Raw genomic sequence first — 17,017 nt, forward strand, 5'->3', positions numbered from 1 at the left:
TGTGAAAGCTAAAGCTTTATTTTAGGATCTATTGTATGTTATATTAACATGCTGTGGATTTAGCCAGCATTAAAGTGACAGGTTATGACTGTTTCTTGGCCCCCAACCCCAACAACTGTAGGCAACAGTAGCCAGTGGCAAGAACAAATCTATTGCAAGTGTAAACACCTTTCAGATAAGACCCTTCAAGTTGGGTCTGTAAACTTCAAAGAGGATACATAGTGACCTGGAATGTTTTAATTTTATTGCATCATGCAAAGAGCAAGATTAAATGCAGAACTACCTATTTTCCTATTTTAATGATATGGTGGTTTTTTCCCTTTTTTTCTTTTTTGACTCGCCTGGGCTGGATAGTCAGTCCACAGAAAGCCTCTGCTGTTCCTGTTATATCGCCAAGGAGTGACAGATATGTTCCTTGTGGTCATTAATACTGTTTCTCAGCTGTCTCTAAGGGCTGCTGAGAGAAATGTACCAAAGTTTCTCCTCCCATGAGGTTGTAGGTGCTACCTCGGTAATATTCACAGATAAAATTGGTGGAGGAGATGAAACCAAGAGTGAAGATAAATTGTAAGGTACCAATGTGGCAGTGACACAGTAATGCTGTATATGGTGGTTTTTCATCTCTTCTGGTCTCATTACTAGCAGGTATACATCATCCAGAAGGGACTAAGCAGGCTTACACAGTGACCACAACGCTTATTACCACTTATTGGTTGTCAGTGTGGAAGTTGGGTTCCCAGGCTGCCTGTGACTCATGACAGGAAGGTGAACTTCCATGACAACCCGCAAGAAGTTCTGCCTTTTCATTAGGTTGGCTTCTTGTCTCGTTTGTGAACCACATGAAAGGCCTCTAAAAATTCACTGAAGTCAATGTAGTCGTCTTTGTTGTAGTCTATGCTCTGAGCTAGCTTGTCAATGGATGCATCGTACGCATCAATTCCCAGGTGAGAACTGAAGATTCTCCAGGTCTTGCGGAACTCATCAAAAGAAATCAAACCTAAAGAAGACAGATGGCAGACTGCTTCTTCCAGTGCTGTTTCCCCTTCCTACGTACATGCATGCACATTCCTTTATTGCAAGACAGTTACCTGCCTACCATGGCTTGCGTGATTTTTTTTTGTGATTTCATGACTGAAGTACATTTTTACTGCAGGCAATGAGCTAGCGCTTTCAAGAGCAGAATTAAGAAAGCAGTAAGTACTGAGTGAGAGAAGGGAGATAAAGCCCCCGGAAGTGACACCAGTACTGGAAACTGAGTATGTGAGATTTTTTTCCTGAATTAGGCTCTGTGCACTGTCCCTTATATGGGTACAGCCTGACTGCTGAAATTAGTCTTCACTAAAGTGGAAAAATGACATCACCCCTGGTTCCTCTATATATAGAAGCCTTAAGGAGGAAACTGTGGGGAAAGATAAGTAGCATAGGCTTCCTAGGGCTGGTGCTGTGAAGTTACAGAGACTTACCTGACTGATCTTCGTCCATGATGTTAAAGATTATCTCCAGATCTTTTCTGTATTTGCACAGCGTTTCAACCAAAGCTGGCTGAACCTGGTTTTGAAATCATACACAGGAAACAATTCAGACCTTGGGTTTGAATTAGTTTAGCCAACAGAATATGTACTATACAAATCTATTTTCCCAGTTTAACTTGTCAAATACTAGGAAAAAATCCTTATGCTTGAGTTCCAAGAGATGATATTTTGTCTTGCCCTGAATCAGCTAAAACCTGTCACTTCTGGGTGAGGGGGTCCTGTGAAGAAGCCCTTCACACCTCCTACCTTCAGTAATTATTTGTGGAGATACTGATGATTTAGGGAAAATCCTCGATGTCATGCACTCACATGAAACGTTCAATGTTAGAAAAATGGTGGTGAGAGCTAAGAACCAAACCACTATGCAGTCGCCCAGTAACAACTGGACTCTGTAGAAGAGACCTTAGCTACATGTGGTCAAACATCTCCAGCCCATCTCCAACTGTGACTTCATCCTACAGGTGCCAGAATTGGTTCTGTGCACATTTGCAAAGCTGCTCTGGGTAGGATTCATCGCATATCTCCTCAGCTACCTTATCTAAATGCCCTTGAGAGACACCGGAAAGTAGGAAGCAGTTCTAGCGTGTGATTCATCCAACCTATTTTCAGAATCTACCTTAGCAGGGAATGATGATTTGTGCCCTAGAAGTACTTATTTCCCTCCAATGACTATAAAAGGAAGCTAGGTAACTAGTTCAGATGTAGATGTCTATGGGATTGGCCAAACCACTGTCTTGTGCCTCAAATTGCAAAAAGCTGTTCCTCTAGGATTTGGAACGAGGTATTTTCCTCCTTACCTCTTCTGTAGATTGAGCTATTTCCATATTGTGAAAACATGACATGTAGTCAACTTTTCCATCTGTATCTGTCTTGACTAAATGGAACTGCAGCGTCCTCCAGGGCAGTTCGAGGCAGAGGACAGACTCCATTGCTGCTGCCCAGTCACTGACAGAAATCTTGCCTGCCGGAAGGGGTCGGTTCATGGTTACGTTTGGTACATTATGCAGCATAAATCAGACACCAGCATGCCTTCTGACTTTGTTTAACAAGTCACAAAACACAAACATTTTCTCCTAATGCTGGGGAATAAAAATATTCTTAACAATGAGCAGCAAAGTCAGACTAAACATTTCCACAGGTCCCTTCCAACAGCAACAATTTTGTGATTCTATCGGCATGTTTTTAAACTTCTTGAGAAAAACATATTATTCTATGAAGAGTACTTCAGATTTGAGCTGAGTTGCACCTACAGAGAGAGACATATGTGACTGAAACATCAACAAGACAGAAGTATGTTGATCGGGTGGCAGCCAGAGAAGCAGCACCAACACCTTATCAATTGCCATTTTAGGGCCACAGCTGACAACCTAGTCAGGTGAGAAGCCATCATGAGGAAAAGCTGGATTTGTGCCAGAAGTCATCAATGCCTTGCTCCTACATAAAAGGTTAATGTATCGATTTATTACTGACTTTTCTTCAGCTGATGCATGACTGTGTGTCCACTAGTGGCCTAGCTACCCTACTCAAATGGCTCCCAGACTCAGGAGACCAGTTCTCCCTCCTCTGAGACCCCAGTTCCCTGGCTGACATCTTCCGAATACGCTCCTGAGTGAAGGTGTTGACCTCTGAGCTTCTGGAGTCAGATTTCCCCGCCCAAACTCTCTGCCCAGAGAGCTTCTTTATTTGCTCAGGTGTTCCAATTCTTTCCTTCTTCATACTTAAACCTCCCACCCCATCCTCCAAGTTGCTTTCTAGGGATAAGCATCGACTAACACACATCTTCTCCTGAGAGGAATGAGAGCGTGTCACCAACCAGCCTCAGCCTCCCTCCAGCCGTAGGCCAGCAGGCCCCCATGCACACATAAGAGGTAGCAGTACCTGTGTTGTTGCAGTCATACTTTGCGAAAGCCTCAGTGAGTGTAGACCTGTGAGCAAAAATCTTCTCTCGTAAGGTTTGCAAGGCAGAACGTTCAATCGTTTTCACCCTAGGATGAAAAAAAAATGCAAACCTGATCATTAAAGGATTTTAATCCTGCAGCAATTTATGCTTTTCAACATTCATTATCAAATTCTTCTGTTCTTTAACATGCAGTGTCATCAGGGTCATCCTAAAAGGCAACACTGGGGAAAAACAAAACAAAGCCCCAGAAGAATAAGCTGAATTTAAGAGATAATCAAGTTTATGCAGGTAATTCTAAGCTGCTTTGCTTTAGTAAATCTGACCACAGTGCTAGGCATGGCAAAGCTGTAACGATAAACTTTTTGGACTCCATTCATAACAGGATTTTTCTAGATTAACACTGCAGCCTTAAAGCAGACCTGACAGAGAGGCATAGGCTCTTTAGGAGTCCCTGACAATCGTCTGTTCTAAGCTCTTAATTACCTTTGGGAATTTCTCAGGAAACTAAGTCAGAGCACTTAAAATACATTTTTGTCTTATGTACTAATATTTAAATGGGAAAATAGAAAAACGAGGAAAATAGATGCCTGTCCAAGTAAAATGAAGCTACAGATTCGCAGCAGGTGCTCACACTGCACACATGACGACGCATCTTTACCTCTCCCAGTAGTTCTGCTTGTCTGTGCACTCGCGCACTTGATACTGTACAAAATGAGGAATCAGATCCGGATTCAGTCGGATGTACGCTCCCCGGTTGCTTCCCTCTTCATAATAGTTAGAGGCAGAAAATATAGTGATAACCTGATCATAGGAAAAAGAGAAAGCGGGTTGGCTAGAACAACTCTTCTTGACACTGATTCCTAAAACTGATCTTAGAAAAACCTGCAGGTTACAAAATGAAGTGTCAACATGTAAACCCAGAAACCAGTAACGATGTCATTCAGCAAACTGCTTGCACTTTTCAAGTCAGAGCTCCAGGCTTGCGTTTTTGGCCCGTCACAGTTTAGAGGGCAGTGTGATAGCACACTGTAGCAGAAACGTCTTTCTAAGATAGAGCTGGTTTTCAGGATTCTTGCTGGCATCTTGATACAGCATGTCAGCGAGCAATTGCAGAAGTTAAAAGTGTTAAAATGAGTTAAAAGGCTTCTAGAGTCTACGAGCATCTCTTACACTGTACTTACACATAGCTGTCCTAAGGGATTTTGTTGATGTTCGTTTTCAGATGAGTAATGAGCTAGTCCCCACTCCCTGAAGCTGTGGAGACTTCTGTGTTTGTCAGAACTCCGTAATTTGTTCTAACATCTACTTATTTAGCACACAATGCCCCCAAACCCATTTTAAAGAAGTCACTCATTTTCTTAATTAACTTTGCAGACAAATCTGTGGATGTGCCTGTGAAATTCACGGGAGATCTCTGCTTTACATGGCAGCACCTTACCTTCCCGCCATGAGTGAGCTCGTAGCCTTCCCGCTTAAACTCATGAGACCTGATCAACATCTTCAGATTATACCTTTCAAGCAGCCTGGCAGTGGTATCGGGGCCAAAGTAACAACCTCCTCCTCGGCGCTTGTTTGGAACGCAGCCATTTTGCTTTCTTGGATCACTCCAGAGAATGTCCAGGACCTGGAACGAGCAAACACAAGTGAGGACTGATAGTAGGCAAGGACTGACAGGCTACGTACGCCTCAGCTAGGGACCATAGCAAAAGCCCCCACAGTACAGGGAGAAAACATACCCGAGCTAACAAGGTCCCAAGCAGGCCTCCCATTTTCTTCTTTCCTTTCAATAGTGCCCTCCTTTGGGCTGGGACCTCTGTTCTACTTTTCTTACTAACAGTTTGCCTTATCTTTTTCAGACGAAACATCTTTTCAGCAATGTGCCTCCTTTCACAGCTGATGTTTCCAGACTCTGGTAGGTGCATCAGGAACGGTGCATGGGCAAAGAGAGCAAAAGCTGCCTATGCATGTGAGAGGCATTTCCTGCTTCTCAGCGCAGACCTGACAGCCACCTGTGTCAGTGGTTTTACCTAAACTAAGCTCGAGAATCCCTGCTCTAAACATGGCAGGAGTTGCCTTTGGCTTTATTGCCTTTGATTAGCTCATGTTTCAAAATAAGATTTCACCTATCATCATTTTAGCAGGATCGAGACATCAATGGATGAATTCTTAAGGCTTCAACGTGCTAATTCTAGTCAGCACCAAACATGGGGCAAAATGTGTCTGTTCAAGCCTCACTAGAAAAGGTTTATGCAAAAACATTCTACTTCCCATTTGTTGGGGAGTGTCAGTGTTTGGGGAGGTTACTACAGCACTTTATGTTAGTTTCTAGCTCAGATCTTGGGAAATTACATTTTCTGAGAGAGATTTGCTCTATTTCTAGAGGCAAAGCAAAGCTGTCTACTCCTTAAAGCAGCTGGCTGAAGGGAAGATCAAAAAAATAAACATACACCCAACTCAATTTTGAGCTTGTAAACTGCTGTGCAAATTAAGCTTTCCAAATTGTCACAATTTATTAAATTACAGCATGGCATGCGCTCCGTATTGCCTCTAATATTCAAGGGGAAGCTAACAACCAGAGGACAAAAACTTCCTGCTCTGAGTAATCAACCTTTAGGTCTCAGGAGCTGGGTTTTTTTGGACACTATCAGCATTCAGCTGCCAAAACCACAGCCAAAAAAGGTGCGTGAAATCACAATTGATTGCCAAGGCTGACCTGTTTAAACTGACAACCACGTATGTACGAACAGATGTAACCACATGAGGGCATGCAAACACATCTCATACAGAGCAGTTTCCTCCTAACAGCTAAGAACAGAAAACACTGTGTAAATTCTCCTTCCGAGGCTTAAGATCACAAGCCTTTTTTTACCGGGTGTACAAAAAGCATCTAAATAATGTGTAGCTGACTAGTATACTCCCCAGAATGATGTGTTGCTCAGACACAGACCCCTCGGGCGCAGACGTGCCCTCTAAACAGAGCCCCTACCACTGCTGTGCAGGGGTCTCTGTATCTGTCTTTGGTTTCACCTACTTGTTTCCACTCCTTCAGGGTGGGCCCTGACTGTGAATTTGGACGGGAAAGCTCAGTGGAGCCCGATGACGAGACGCCGCGTGTTTTCCTTGTGACATGCTCGTTAGCAGCACATGTGCTGGGTCTGGCTGCTGGAGTTCCCTCCTTTGCTTGCTCCTCTCTGTCTGCCTCTGGCTTTGGTGGCCGCATCAAAGATTTCAACTTGAAAATAAAAAACAAAACCGATCAAACAACAAAACCGCACAGAATATTGGAAGAGTTAGCAGAACATAATGATACAGAGATGCCAGCTGAAAGGCACATCCATTCCCCCTTCCCATAAAAGTCTTGAAGTCTTGTGATGTCCTGAACTCTCATGTTTGGTGGAAGCTGCAGGTGTTTGCACCTGCAGACATCGTGCTTCACATCTGTCAGGCACCAGCCTCTTCCGGAGCGCTCTCATGTTCCTGTCACAAGCCATCACTCATTCCAAGCCACGCTCAGTCACCAGGTCTCACCTGGACAGCCAGGACAGCACTTGGGCTCAGGGCGGATACTTAAGTGCCCAGCTTCACTGGAGACTGAAAATACACAGGTATATTATACTGAGGTCAAACCGCACTCACTGCTGCTCTCATACAATAGCACGCTGCTAGGTTAATTTGGCTGAAGTCAATGGAGGATGACCGTATGGTTATCAGGAGGATAACCATAAAGTTCATAAGGTATTATTTCAGTCCCTTCACTGTTAAATAAATTTAACCTCCTCCAGTATGTGCAGACATCTGCTTTTTTGCAGTCGTGTGCTGTGGCTCCATGAATGCCCATTCATGCGGACTCCCCCAGGGAGTATCTTTTCTTCTCTTTGGATATTTTCTCATACTGTCTCATTTTCAGACCACCAGCAAAAAAGTGCAACTATTTAACAAAGAAAATGATGCAAAAAATGATTCCCCGGTGCACTGACTGGCATCTGAAGACCTGTCAGTTGCCAGCTGTACCAATTAAAAGACATCAGTCGGCCCTGAGCGACTGTGCCCTGAGCTGTGGCCCAGGCACGGCTCGTTACCGACGCTCTCCCGAGGCAGCCACTTTGACCTGCTACTTGTGCAGCTCACAGGTAGGCAGTGCATCGGTAACACGCCCAGCCCTGCCTCGGGGAAAGCGTGGGAAGGACTTGGCTCACGGCCGAGACACCTGTATCCAGAGTTAGGCACCCAATTTCGGAGTGCACTGGTTCAGTCAGCAGGGCCTGGGCGCAGATAACCAGGCGTATTCATCGCCCTTTTTAACATCCTTGAGAAACAAACTGAGCTGCACCTGGCTGATCGGTAAAACATTTCTTTCTGTGCTAGAAATCACGAGGGTGAGAGCAGCAGCTCTGGATTGCACAGCCACAAGTGACAAGTAACACATTTCAGCTGCTTAAACACTGGTGTCTTGTGCCATCTGGGGTGCTCTGCCATGTCTGTGAATTAACACCAGGTGCACAGACACAAACCAGACCTGGAGGAGAGCAGCGGAGGAGACCTGTGAGGAAGACCTGCCTTTCTGCAGAGGCAGCCAGAGGCCATCGGGAATCCCCCCAGGCTTTGGCAGTGCTTCCAGGAACAGCACCAGAGACCTACACCTGAGCAGTGGTAAGACCTGGATCTCCACCAGATCTCCTGGATCTTCACCGAGTGTAAGGAGCCTAAGCACCCAGCTTACAAGCAGGCATCTCTAGTGGTATAAATCTTCCAGACCAAATCCCACACCATTTTCCACTGATTTGAAAAAGATGTACTTGCTCACCATTCTAGAAAAAAAAATATGGATGCCTCTGTTGTCTAAATTTATGAAAAGGAATAGTTTCTGCTTTCTCAAGGCCAGGTCCCAAGGTTTGCTCCTGCTGGAGGGACTCTCCCACATGTGCTGCCACGGGAGCCCTGCAAAGTGAACGTCCCACACAGAGCAGATGGCAGCAGCACAGCCCCGGGGCAACAGGCGGTGCTAAAAAGATGTGGTTAGATTGATTTCTGAAGTGTTTAGAAAGTACTTTTCATACTTTCTGGCTAATGTGTCATCACCGCAGGAAGGAGTATCTAAAGTGTTTTCAACTATTTTAAAGTCAAAAGACCTGTGTCATTTTACAGCAGCCAAACAATTGGTTCCCAACACCTACTGAAACCTCCCCTTCTAAAGACTGATTTAGCAGAAAAACAAGACCTTTCTTTCCTTACTTGCCTTATAAAGTAGCCATTTCCTTTCCTCATGCAAACAACTTGATCTTAGCATTTGTACTGCTAAATTATTTTTTAAAAAATAAGAGTACCCCCACATGAATACGCTCTCTTACCTTATTTCTCTCAAGTAAATTCAGGAAATCCAAATCTGTGGTGTTTGAAATTCCTCCGTGTATGATAAGTACTTTTTTATTAATTATAGTGGCAAGGGGGAGCCAGCTGAAGACATCTTGCAGAAGATACAAAATTACCTTCCCGTGGACCTGCAAAGTGTACCCTTGGATTAGATCCTTTCAGGCAGATTCTGTTGCTTCTAAATTCAAGATTTTGCTGAGGTATCTGCAACCGTCTGTATGAACAGTTCCACCCAGGGGACACCCCAAATTGCAACACCGACAAATATGACCTGAAATTTACTCTAAGAGCCATTCAAAAGTCTCTCCAGCACTTCATTTACCTCTCTGTGTGCTGCTGAGTGGCCTCACCAATGTTATTTATTTCATCCCACAGATCGCTGAGCACAAGATGCTACCACTTTGCATTGTTTTGTCAGTTATGCCACTGAAAATCCAAAATAATTTTAACTACGTTACTAAACTCATTTTGCACTATACCTATATAAACTGGTTTGAAGTTTCTTTGTTCAGACATTTTTCATTTTACATGTGCAAGACTCAAAGAAAATACAGGGAAACTAGGAAGAATCATACCTTATACTTGTTCAAAACTTCACTGCTGAAGCCATATCTGAAAATAGAACAACATCATGAACTGTGTTTTTGTGTGCCCTTTCTGCACAATTTTCTGCACTACAGTGATTGCCAGGAATTTTCCAACCCTCTTTTCCTCCTGTCATTTATGTCTCACCTCAGTTTAAAAGTGCATTCTTCTGTTTTATCTCAATAATTGAGTTAAATTGATTTCTTGTGCATATAAGGGATCAGAAACAGCATCCAGACCAATAATTTTTAAGCAGCCTATTTCCCATCTAAACGTAATAGCGTAACAATTTTACCTTTTAGATATTAGAGAGAATTTTCAAAGGAACCTAACCAATGCTGTATAAAAATTCCCTCAAAACCTCCATGGACATCACCATCTATCATGTCCATCTCCCCCCCCCCCCTCCTTTTTTTGGGAAGTGACATCTTAGTCTGAAGTTAAGTGATGTCTCAGCTCCTGGTTTCCTGGTTCCATCATACTGCACACTTAAGTCTGTTGCTATGCTGGGGAAAAAACCCATGATTTAACTAAAATACAGTCCTTCCATCCATCCCCTGCTCTGGTACTCGGGCAGCTCCAATGAACCCACTGACTTCAATGGGCTGTGATTATGTCAGAGACAAGCACTTCTGTCCAAGTGTCTGTGTGTAACGAGGGTGTACTTTGCTCCCCCCCACATATCTTGAAGATGCAAAGCTTCACCTGCATACCCAGTAAAACATTACTTCTGTTTTAGAGATCAGATGTTGGCACAGTGGCATTGAAAAGCTCCAGCATTTCCCATGAATGATCAGATACCCCCTCCTTTCCATCCCCTAAAACCTACCTCAAGTTTATGACATAGTCTTCATGGTTTCCTCTGTTCAAGTGTACATCATTGGGGTAGATAAGAAGAAATGCAAACAGGATTATAAGTATTTCCATAGAATTTCGCCCTCTGTCAACAAAATCACCATTAAAGACATAAGGTTTTTTTTCTGAAGGTAGACCATTCTGCAGAAAGAAACAAAAACAAGGACATTTGGAGACTGTTATGCTACTGTAATAAAGGAAATATCATTTCTAATGAGAACTCCTGGCTATAAAACCTGGAAGAAAAAAAAAAAAAGCATAATACAGAACTCAGAAACACAGCATTTATTTCCACTGCTTAGAACAGAAATCTCCAAATCAGACATCTTGTATGAACCATCAGAGAAGAGATGACCTCTCTAATGGTTCTTATGATGCTGTCTCTAATCCATTCCTCTACCTATTAAATTAAATTGAAAGGGACCAACAGGAACATTATTCTTGTAATAAAATATACTTTTCTGTTAATGCAACTGCTGCTGGGAAGTTGTGCACTTGCAAATAGAAGGGAATCGCTCATTTTGAATGGATGACAAGAACTCCAGAAGTTATCTTCTGACACAAGTCTGAAGGTCCTTACATTTCCTTGCACAGAAGAAACTGGATTTCAGATATTTACATTGTTTGCAGTCTATGCTCCCAGAACTCTTAAGGAATACTGCAGTCCAAATCTTAATACAGAGATGTGAAGAATCCTCTTTTTTCCAACTGCTTTAATCGTGAAAGCATTACTTGACTTTTACTCATACTCGCACTTTGCCAGGGGTGCTGTTAAAGATATACCAGAAAGCATGTGCACTTGGAAGACTGCATGTACAGGTAGTTTTTATCTTTTTTTTTTCTTTTTTTCTTCTGAAGATACAGAGCAATGCTTTATTGTGAATGGTGACATCAGAAGCTACTACTGTGAATTGCTGGTACGTGCTGTTAGATTAGTTATCAGCACATCAACGGGTGCCATCAGCTTGCACAAAGCATAGCAGCAACTACATGTAGCTTCATCATTTCCAGTCACAAGTACTGGAAATATCATTTCATTCTTGGCTTGCCAGGAAAAGGAAACCTCTGCTGTCACAAATGGTGTGCACAAGAACGATCAACAGAACATATACAAAACCATATGACAACTGCAGAAGCCACTCTGAGGAGGCTGGGCAGCACTGCAACACACCCCGCTTCCTGAGTGGGGCTGTGTCAGACCAGGAGATGGATTAATCAAAGCTTTGCTTTAAAGCCCACGGGCAGGAGATTGCCCAGCAGATGGTCGGCGTGCACAGAGCCACGCTGCAGCCGCCGTCCTCATGGAAGGACAGACGGGCTGACATGCTCTCCAGCCTCTGCCCTGCCTCTCTTGCAAAGGCTTACCCACAGCTCATAGTTTTAAAGGAGAGTTTGTTTTCACTTCTAGCTTCCATGAGGAGTTGTGGTTCTGTTTCACGCTCATGCAAAGCTTTTATTTCCTTTTCCACGGTTACGACTAATAAGAGCAACAGCAAATGAAAGGCTGTTGTAGCCCCAACATATCAAAGAGGTGAACAAGGCCCTCTAATGATTAGCAACTTGCTGCTGGGCATCATTCCTGTATCGGCTGGGTTAGTGATTAATTAACTTCCGTTTGTCGCTCGCATTCTCTGCAGCTCCGGGCTATTCCTCCCCGTAGCAGCCATTTAACAATCGAACCTAGCAATACATATTTTAAAATGCACGTGTTTCAAGGAATTCCAGGAAATGCTGTAATTTGACGGAGATTAATGCAGTGACCGAATGGACTTTACAAATTGGCTACTGAGAAAAAAAGTGATTCTCTGAGCATCACCCTCGTTGGGTCTCAGCATTACACATGCTGTTGTGCCCAGCACCGTGCTGAAGAGCCACAGCTCTGCTGGCTGTGCTTTGTCCTACCATGCCTGCGTTTCGGGGGCTCGTCCCAGCACCGTGACTCCACCATGCGCTCTCCACTTCCTCAGCTGCTTGGAAATGAGGACGAAACATCTGCCCACTGCACAGGGTCTGCTGTAAGGAGGGACCCTGAAGCCAAACAGCAACTGGCAGCATGAGCACTGCTGCCTACGGCTGGGGGGCTGGCTCAGAAGTCACTACAATCAGCACTTAGTCCTCACTCACATGTTTTTCTTAATTATTCGGAGATAGCTGCAGCAGTTACCTCCAGAACAGCTATTTTTCCCCTCACAGGTCTGGTATCTGAAACTGACCTGAATCATACTCTGATTCTGTTTCAATATCCTGTTCCAAAAAGGAAGATTGCATAATTAAAATAACAGCTAAAAGACTACAAGCCGAGGACTGGCTGCATGTAATCAGTTAATAAGAAAAGCAGAGGCCCGCAGAGGCCTGATTATGCTTCAGCAGGCTTCAGGTACGCACTTGGACAAAACCACCAAGTTTCCATCCAGCCGTGTCAGATAAAGTGTAACAACGTTGGAAGCAGAGGGGAATTACATCATTGAAACACCTGGTTTAGCTCATTTCAGTCTCCATTCAGGGCCGAAGAATGTGTAAGGATCAGACAAACCCTTTCCTCCGGAAAACTCAAATCGGAGAGACTATCTGCTAAATGAAAGGTGGTGATTCATGCCAAAGATAAATGGGAAACTAAATATAGGAAAACTGCACCTTCGGTTAAATATACAATGGTGAAAAAGATAGCCTGGGGCTCTTTTTTTTTCACCTCAGCAAAAGAGAGTTACGCTTTTTAACTTGAAAAGTGAGCAGCTGTTTATGGATATGGAAAGGACATCCAAGGTATTTCCATTTTGTGCAGACTATACGGTTGCTTCCAAGGTTTCAAAAGCTTTTAAACAGATAGCACCCTTTTTTGTTTCCTGTAAACAAACAATAATGAAAAACACCTTATGGGCATCAATGGGAGGGCCCAAGAAAGCCTCTGCATTTGCTGCTTGAGGACTGAAATTATGTGCAGTGTAGTGTCACATCAGGAATTGTTAGCTCTGGATTTTAGACCTCAGTCAGCATGGAACAGAAAATGTGGGCTGGATGTGGAAGACGTTGCAAAGAACCCTTTAAGTTCATGCTCCAGCTTGATATTTAGAAGACAAATCTCCTGCATCTCCTCTCTTCCTCAGGAGGAGAAGGAAAAGCTATGACAAAGGCACCATTCAGGTTGTTCTAGGGTTTATGTGTGTGGTATGTGCACACACATTTACAGTTCTAACGGTGATAAAAACTATCAGACAAATATACATTCTTAATAACAAAAAGTCAAAATGATATATCACAGGTTGCCCACCTACCTTATAAAATATCAAAAAAAGATCATCCAGATTTCCATGCAAGTCTCCTACAGGAAACAAAAACATATATGTCCTCTGTTACCAAATACATGGAATTATAAAACTGGAATTATATAAGCTAGTCCTAAGAAGTTTTTCCCCATGTCTTCTTTAGTAATTTGCATTTTCCTTAATAATTTGCCTTGTATTAGGGTTATATCAGCTTCATGTTAAGGTACATGCTGAAGTTGCCTAGTAAAACCACGCAATAAAACACTTAAAGAGTACACAATTGTTTTGCATAAAGTTTCTGTCCTTGCAGCTGGATCTGAAGATCAGACCTGTCACACAGGTAAAGGTTTGCTCAGGGAAATGGAAGTAAGATGAGCAAACACATTATCAACCTGGAAAACAGATTAGTATTTCAGAAATACGATAGACTTCTAAATACTAACAGGTTTGAATTTACCAAGTAGTCTACTATATGAAGCACAATCAAGCATCTGTCTGGTTCAGAGCCAGGTTTTGATTACTACTGATGGAGGGAGTGGCAATGCCTGTACACCTCGGTGCAAAAGCCACAGGAGCAGCAGAGTTGTCCCTTCCTGAGGTTTATTTTGGAACAGGCAGGAGGACCTCACCCCCCTGCGCTGTCACCTCCCCACAACTATGGCTCACCACCCTGAAGCCACAGAATCGCCTGAGGACAGGCTTTCTCCACCAATGATTAAGAAAATGATTTAATGGGGTTAATAATTTTATTGGTGGTAGGGGGATGGTTGGACCAGATGATCTTGGAGGTCTTTTCCAACCTTTATGATTCTATGAAAAGACAGAAGGGACATTTCTAACCATGTCCATATGTCTTCAGTGCGACTTTTGGTTGATGACGAGCCTGCTGGAGTCACTCTAAGGACTCCTTTGGGCCGCGATAGATTTGAAACACGTGTGGACACAAATACTTCACATGAGTATTCAATCTGCATTATTTGTTTGAAATTAGAAGGAAATAGAAGGAGGGACAGCTTATTTTAAGGACATCAAGAATTTTGGACCAATTAGGTTCAAAAATGTGCCTCCATCCCATATTCTGCAGAGGATCTATCTGGTTGCAAAAGCTGTTAGTGTCAATGGCAGGAAGGGGAGCCCTTCAGATCCTGCTTGCACAGCACAAATGAGCTACAAACAACAGGAGGGATGTTTTGATTCACACGAACGTACTGTAGTGAGCAAGCATAAATCCATGCTTCCTCAGTTTGGAGAGATATTTTATTTGGTTGGTTAACAAATTATTGTTTGTACAGAACATTATTTAAACAAGCCCTTTCCTGGTAATCGAAGCTGGTGCACAACCACATCTTAAAAACGTCAGTTGTTGTTTCACACGTGTCGCAGTGCCCTTCCCTACACTGCGTTACTATTACACGCAGCGCAGACACGGCTGTCAGAGCTAATGCCACCACTGCTCTTCTGTTCTGCAGCCACTGCTTCCTGTGCCACAGCAGCATACTGCATCCCTTTGCTCACAATTTACAAAAACATAATAAAATAGACGTGCAATGAGCTCTTAATTCTTCACCTTGCGACATATCGTTCTGTGCGACTAATTTGTTCGTTGCATAAAGACCGATGCATCCTCTTGGGTCCCTTTAGAAATGAGGGTTTATTATACATTTCAATTTGTTCTTGATAGCCATGCTGTCTATGAAAGGCCTTATTTGCCACTCCTATTACACCCTCATTAAAATCATCAGTAAGTAAACTATCGTGGTAAAGTCTTTTTCTCAGTAAGAGGAGCAAGCACTGAGAATCGCTGCCAGTGATCATAGTACTTAGCGGCACATTAGAGCTGGAAGTGCAGGAATATTTAAGCTGCACTGAAGTATTAACTGAACTAATACTGACTCATTCAGAAACTTTTAACAAGAAAAGGAAAGAGGAGGAGAGGGACTTTTTAAAAATACACTCGGTGCGACTCAGGAACATTTTTTTTTTTTGGTTTGCCCCCATTTATGCATTTATTAAAAAAAAATAATAAATGCCCAAAGCAGTTATCTTCCTTGGCATCTTACCACAGACGGTTATCTCCTTGGAGTAGGAAACCGAAACAAGGTTGATATTTGGCTTCTCCTTGAGAACCCTCCTGGTTTCACATAGCAGCTGCAGTACATAGTGGGCGTGAAGCAGCTATGGGAAAAAAAAAAAAAAAAAAACAGGGAGAAAAGGAAGACTTTTTAGGAGGAGCAGTAAAGTCTGTCTGCTTTATTAGCACTACACACATATTGCCAAGGAAGCTCTATCAGATTATTTATACTACAGATCTTCCTTAAATATGGTTACAGGCTGCATGGTTTAGTGCTGGAAATTAGAGGAGTGTTGGTAGCTTTGCACTTGCTTACTGAGCTTGCTGTTCATATTTTCCCATTTTATTTCTAGTGTACCATTTCTACTCTTCCCATCTACAGAAATGGTAAGAGAGTGGGTAATACGGCACTCAGAATCATCGCTTAAGGTCATCTGTTCAAAGTAACTGAAAAAAAAAAAAAAAGGATATACAGTAAAAAGAAAACAAACCAAAAACAAAGGCCATAAATGGTATTTCAGCAAACTGCACAAATACCAAGGAGAGGGAACTCCAGCAAGGGTTGCCTTGTTAATGCTCATTGTGAAGATGTTATGAGAATGGAACATTAAGCCTTCAAAGATTGCTCCTTTCAGTAGGGATGTAGCTCCTGTAAAAGTGCTCTTCTGGTCTTCCCTGCTAATGCTTCTTACGATAATTTGGACAGTCAGTGATTTTTAATACATTTAATTCAAACACAGATGGATGAACTACAAACTAACTCTTCAAGATTAATGTTTTTAAAACAAACAAAAAAGGCCAATTGCATATAATAATTCCCTTACTAAAATGCCAACCACAGCAACGTGAATTCTCGGTGGGCTCATTTATCATGAGCTTTATATTGTGCTACTTTTAAGATCAGCCTCCACAGAAAATTAGGGGGGAAACAAAACATTATTCAGTAAATTAAAAGCAAAGGTAGACCCCTTATATAACCCCAAAGTTATCCCTTATATACAGTATATTGTTAAGCACAAATGATCATGAGTTCAAGCCAAGCCCTGCCAAGTAAAGCAGTGGCAGCCAGAGCTCATGAGATCTGTGCTAGCACGTTGGCCACACTTTATATTCACTCTCCCCATTGCAGTGGGGTCTTGCACACTGGAATGAGGCGCTTAATCCCTGCAACTGAATTCATCCTTAAAGCATGGGGGGAAAAATGAATCAAACCTGGGAACTGAGAAGCGGTGCTTTGGGTTTTGTCGGGTTAGCTCCCAACCTGACTGGATTCCTAGGACAGCTCACCACGTACCTGTGTGACCACTGAGGGTTAGCAGCAAAGAGCAGTGGGATGGAAAGGAAGGCAGAAATATCTCTTTGAGCACCGGTTTAGCCTTATATTCAACTGACTGTGGGGTTTCAATCTAACAGAGAGGTAAAACAAATGAACAAAACCTAG

At 42.9% G+C, this 17,017-nt stretch overlaps 1 protein-coding gene across 2 annotated transcripts in view; it reads right to left on the reverse strand.

Moving 5' to 3' along the window:
* Positions 1 to 17,017, reverse strand: part of PPEF1 (protein phosphatase with EF-hand domain 1) — a 36,362-nt gene continuing 19,345 nt past the window's right edge. For both annotated transcript variants that reach the window (XM_083850674.1, XM_083850675.1), the window contains exons 6-17: positions 15,566 to 15,680; positions 13,515 to 13,561; positions 10,217 to 10,383; positions 9,378 to 9,414; positions 8,781 to 8,930; positions 6,464 to 6,664; positions 4,871 to 5,056; positions 4,091 to 4,233; positions 3,411 to 3,517; positions 2,330 to 2,493; positions 1,464 to 1,548; positions 1 to 997 (exon numbers count right to left, since the gene is read on the reverse strand). In XM_083850674.1, the coding sequence (XP_083706800.1) occupies positions 807 to 997; positions 1,464 to 1,548; positions 2,330 to 2,493; positions 3,411 to 3,517; positions 4,091 to 4,233; positions 4,871 to 5,056; positions 6,464 to 6,664; positions 8,781 to 8,930; positions 9,378 to 9,414; positions 10,217 to 10,383; positions 13,515 to 13,561; positions 15,566 to 15,680 (1,593 nt within the window). In that variant the 3' untranslated portion in view covers positions 1 to 806. The remainder of the gene's footprint in view (positions 998 to 1,463; positions 1,549 to 2,329; positions 2,494 to 3,410; positions 3,518 to 4,090; positions 4,234 to 4,870; positions 5,057 to 6,463; positions 6,665 to 8,780; positions 8,931 to 9,377; positions 9,415 to 10,216; positions 10,384 to 13,514; positions 13,562 to 15,565; positions 15,681 to 17,017) is intronic.

The sequence above is a fragment of the Anser anser genome (genome assembly GCF_964211835.1).
Source record: "Anser anser genome assembly, chromosome: 1".
NCBI lineage: Eukaryota > Metazoa > Chordata > Aves > Anseriformes > Anatidae > Anser > Anser anser.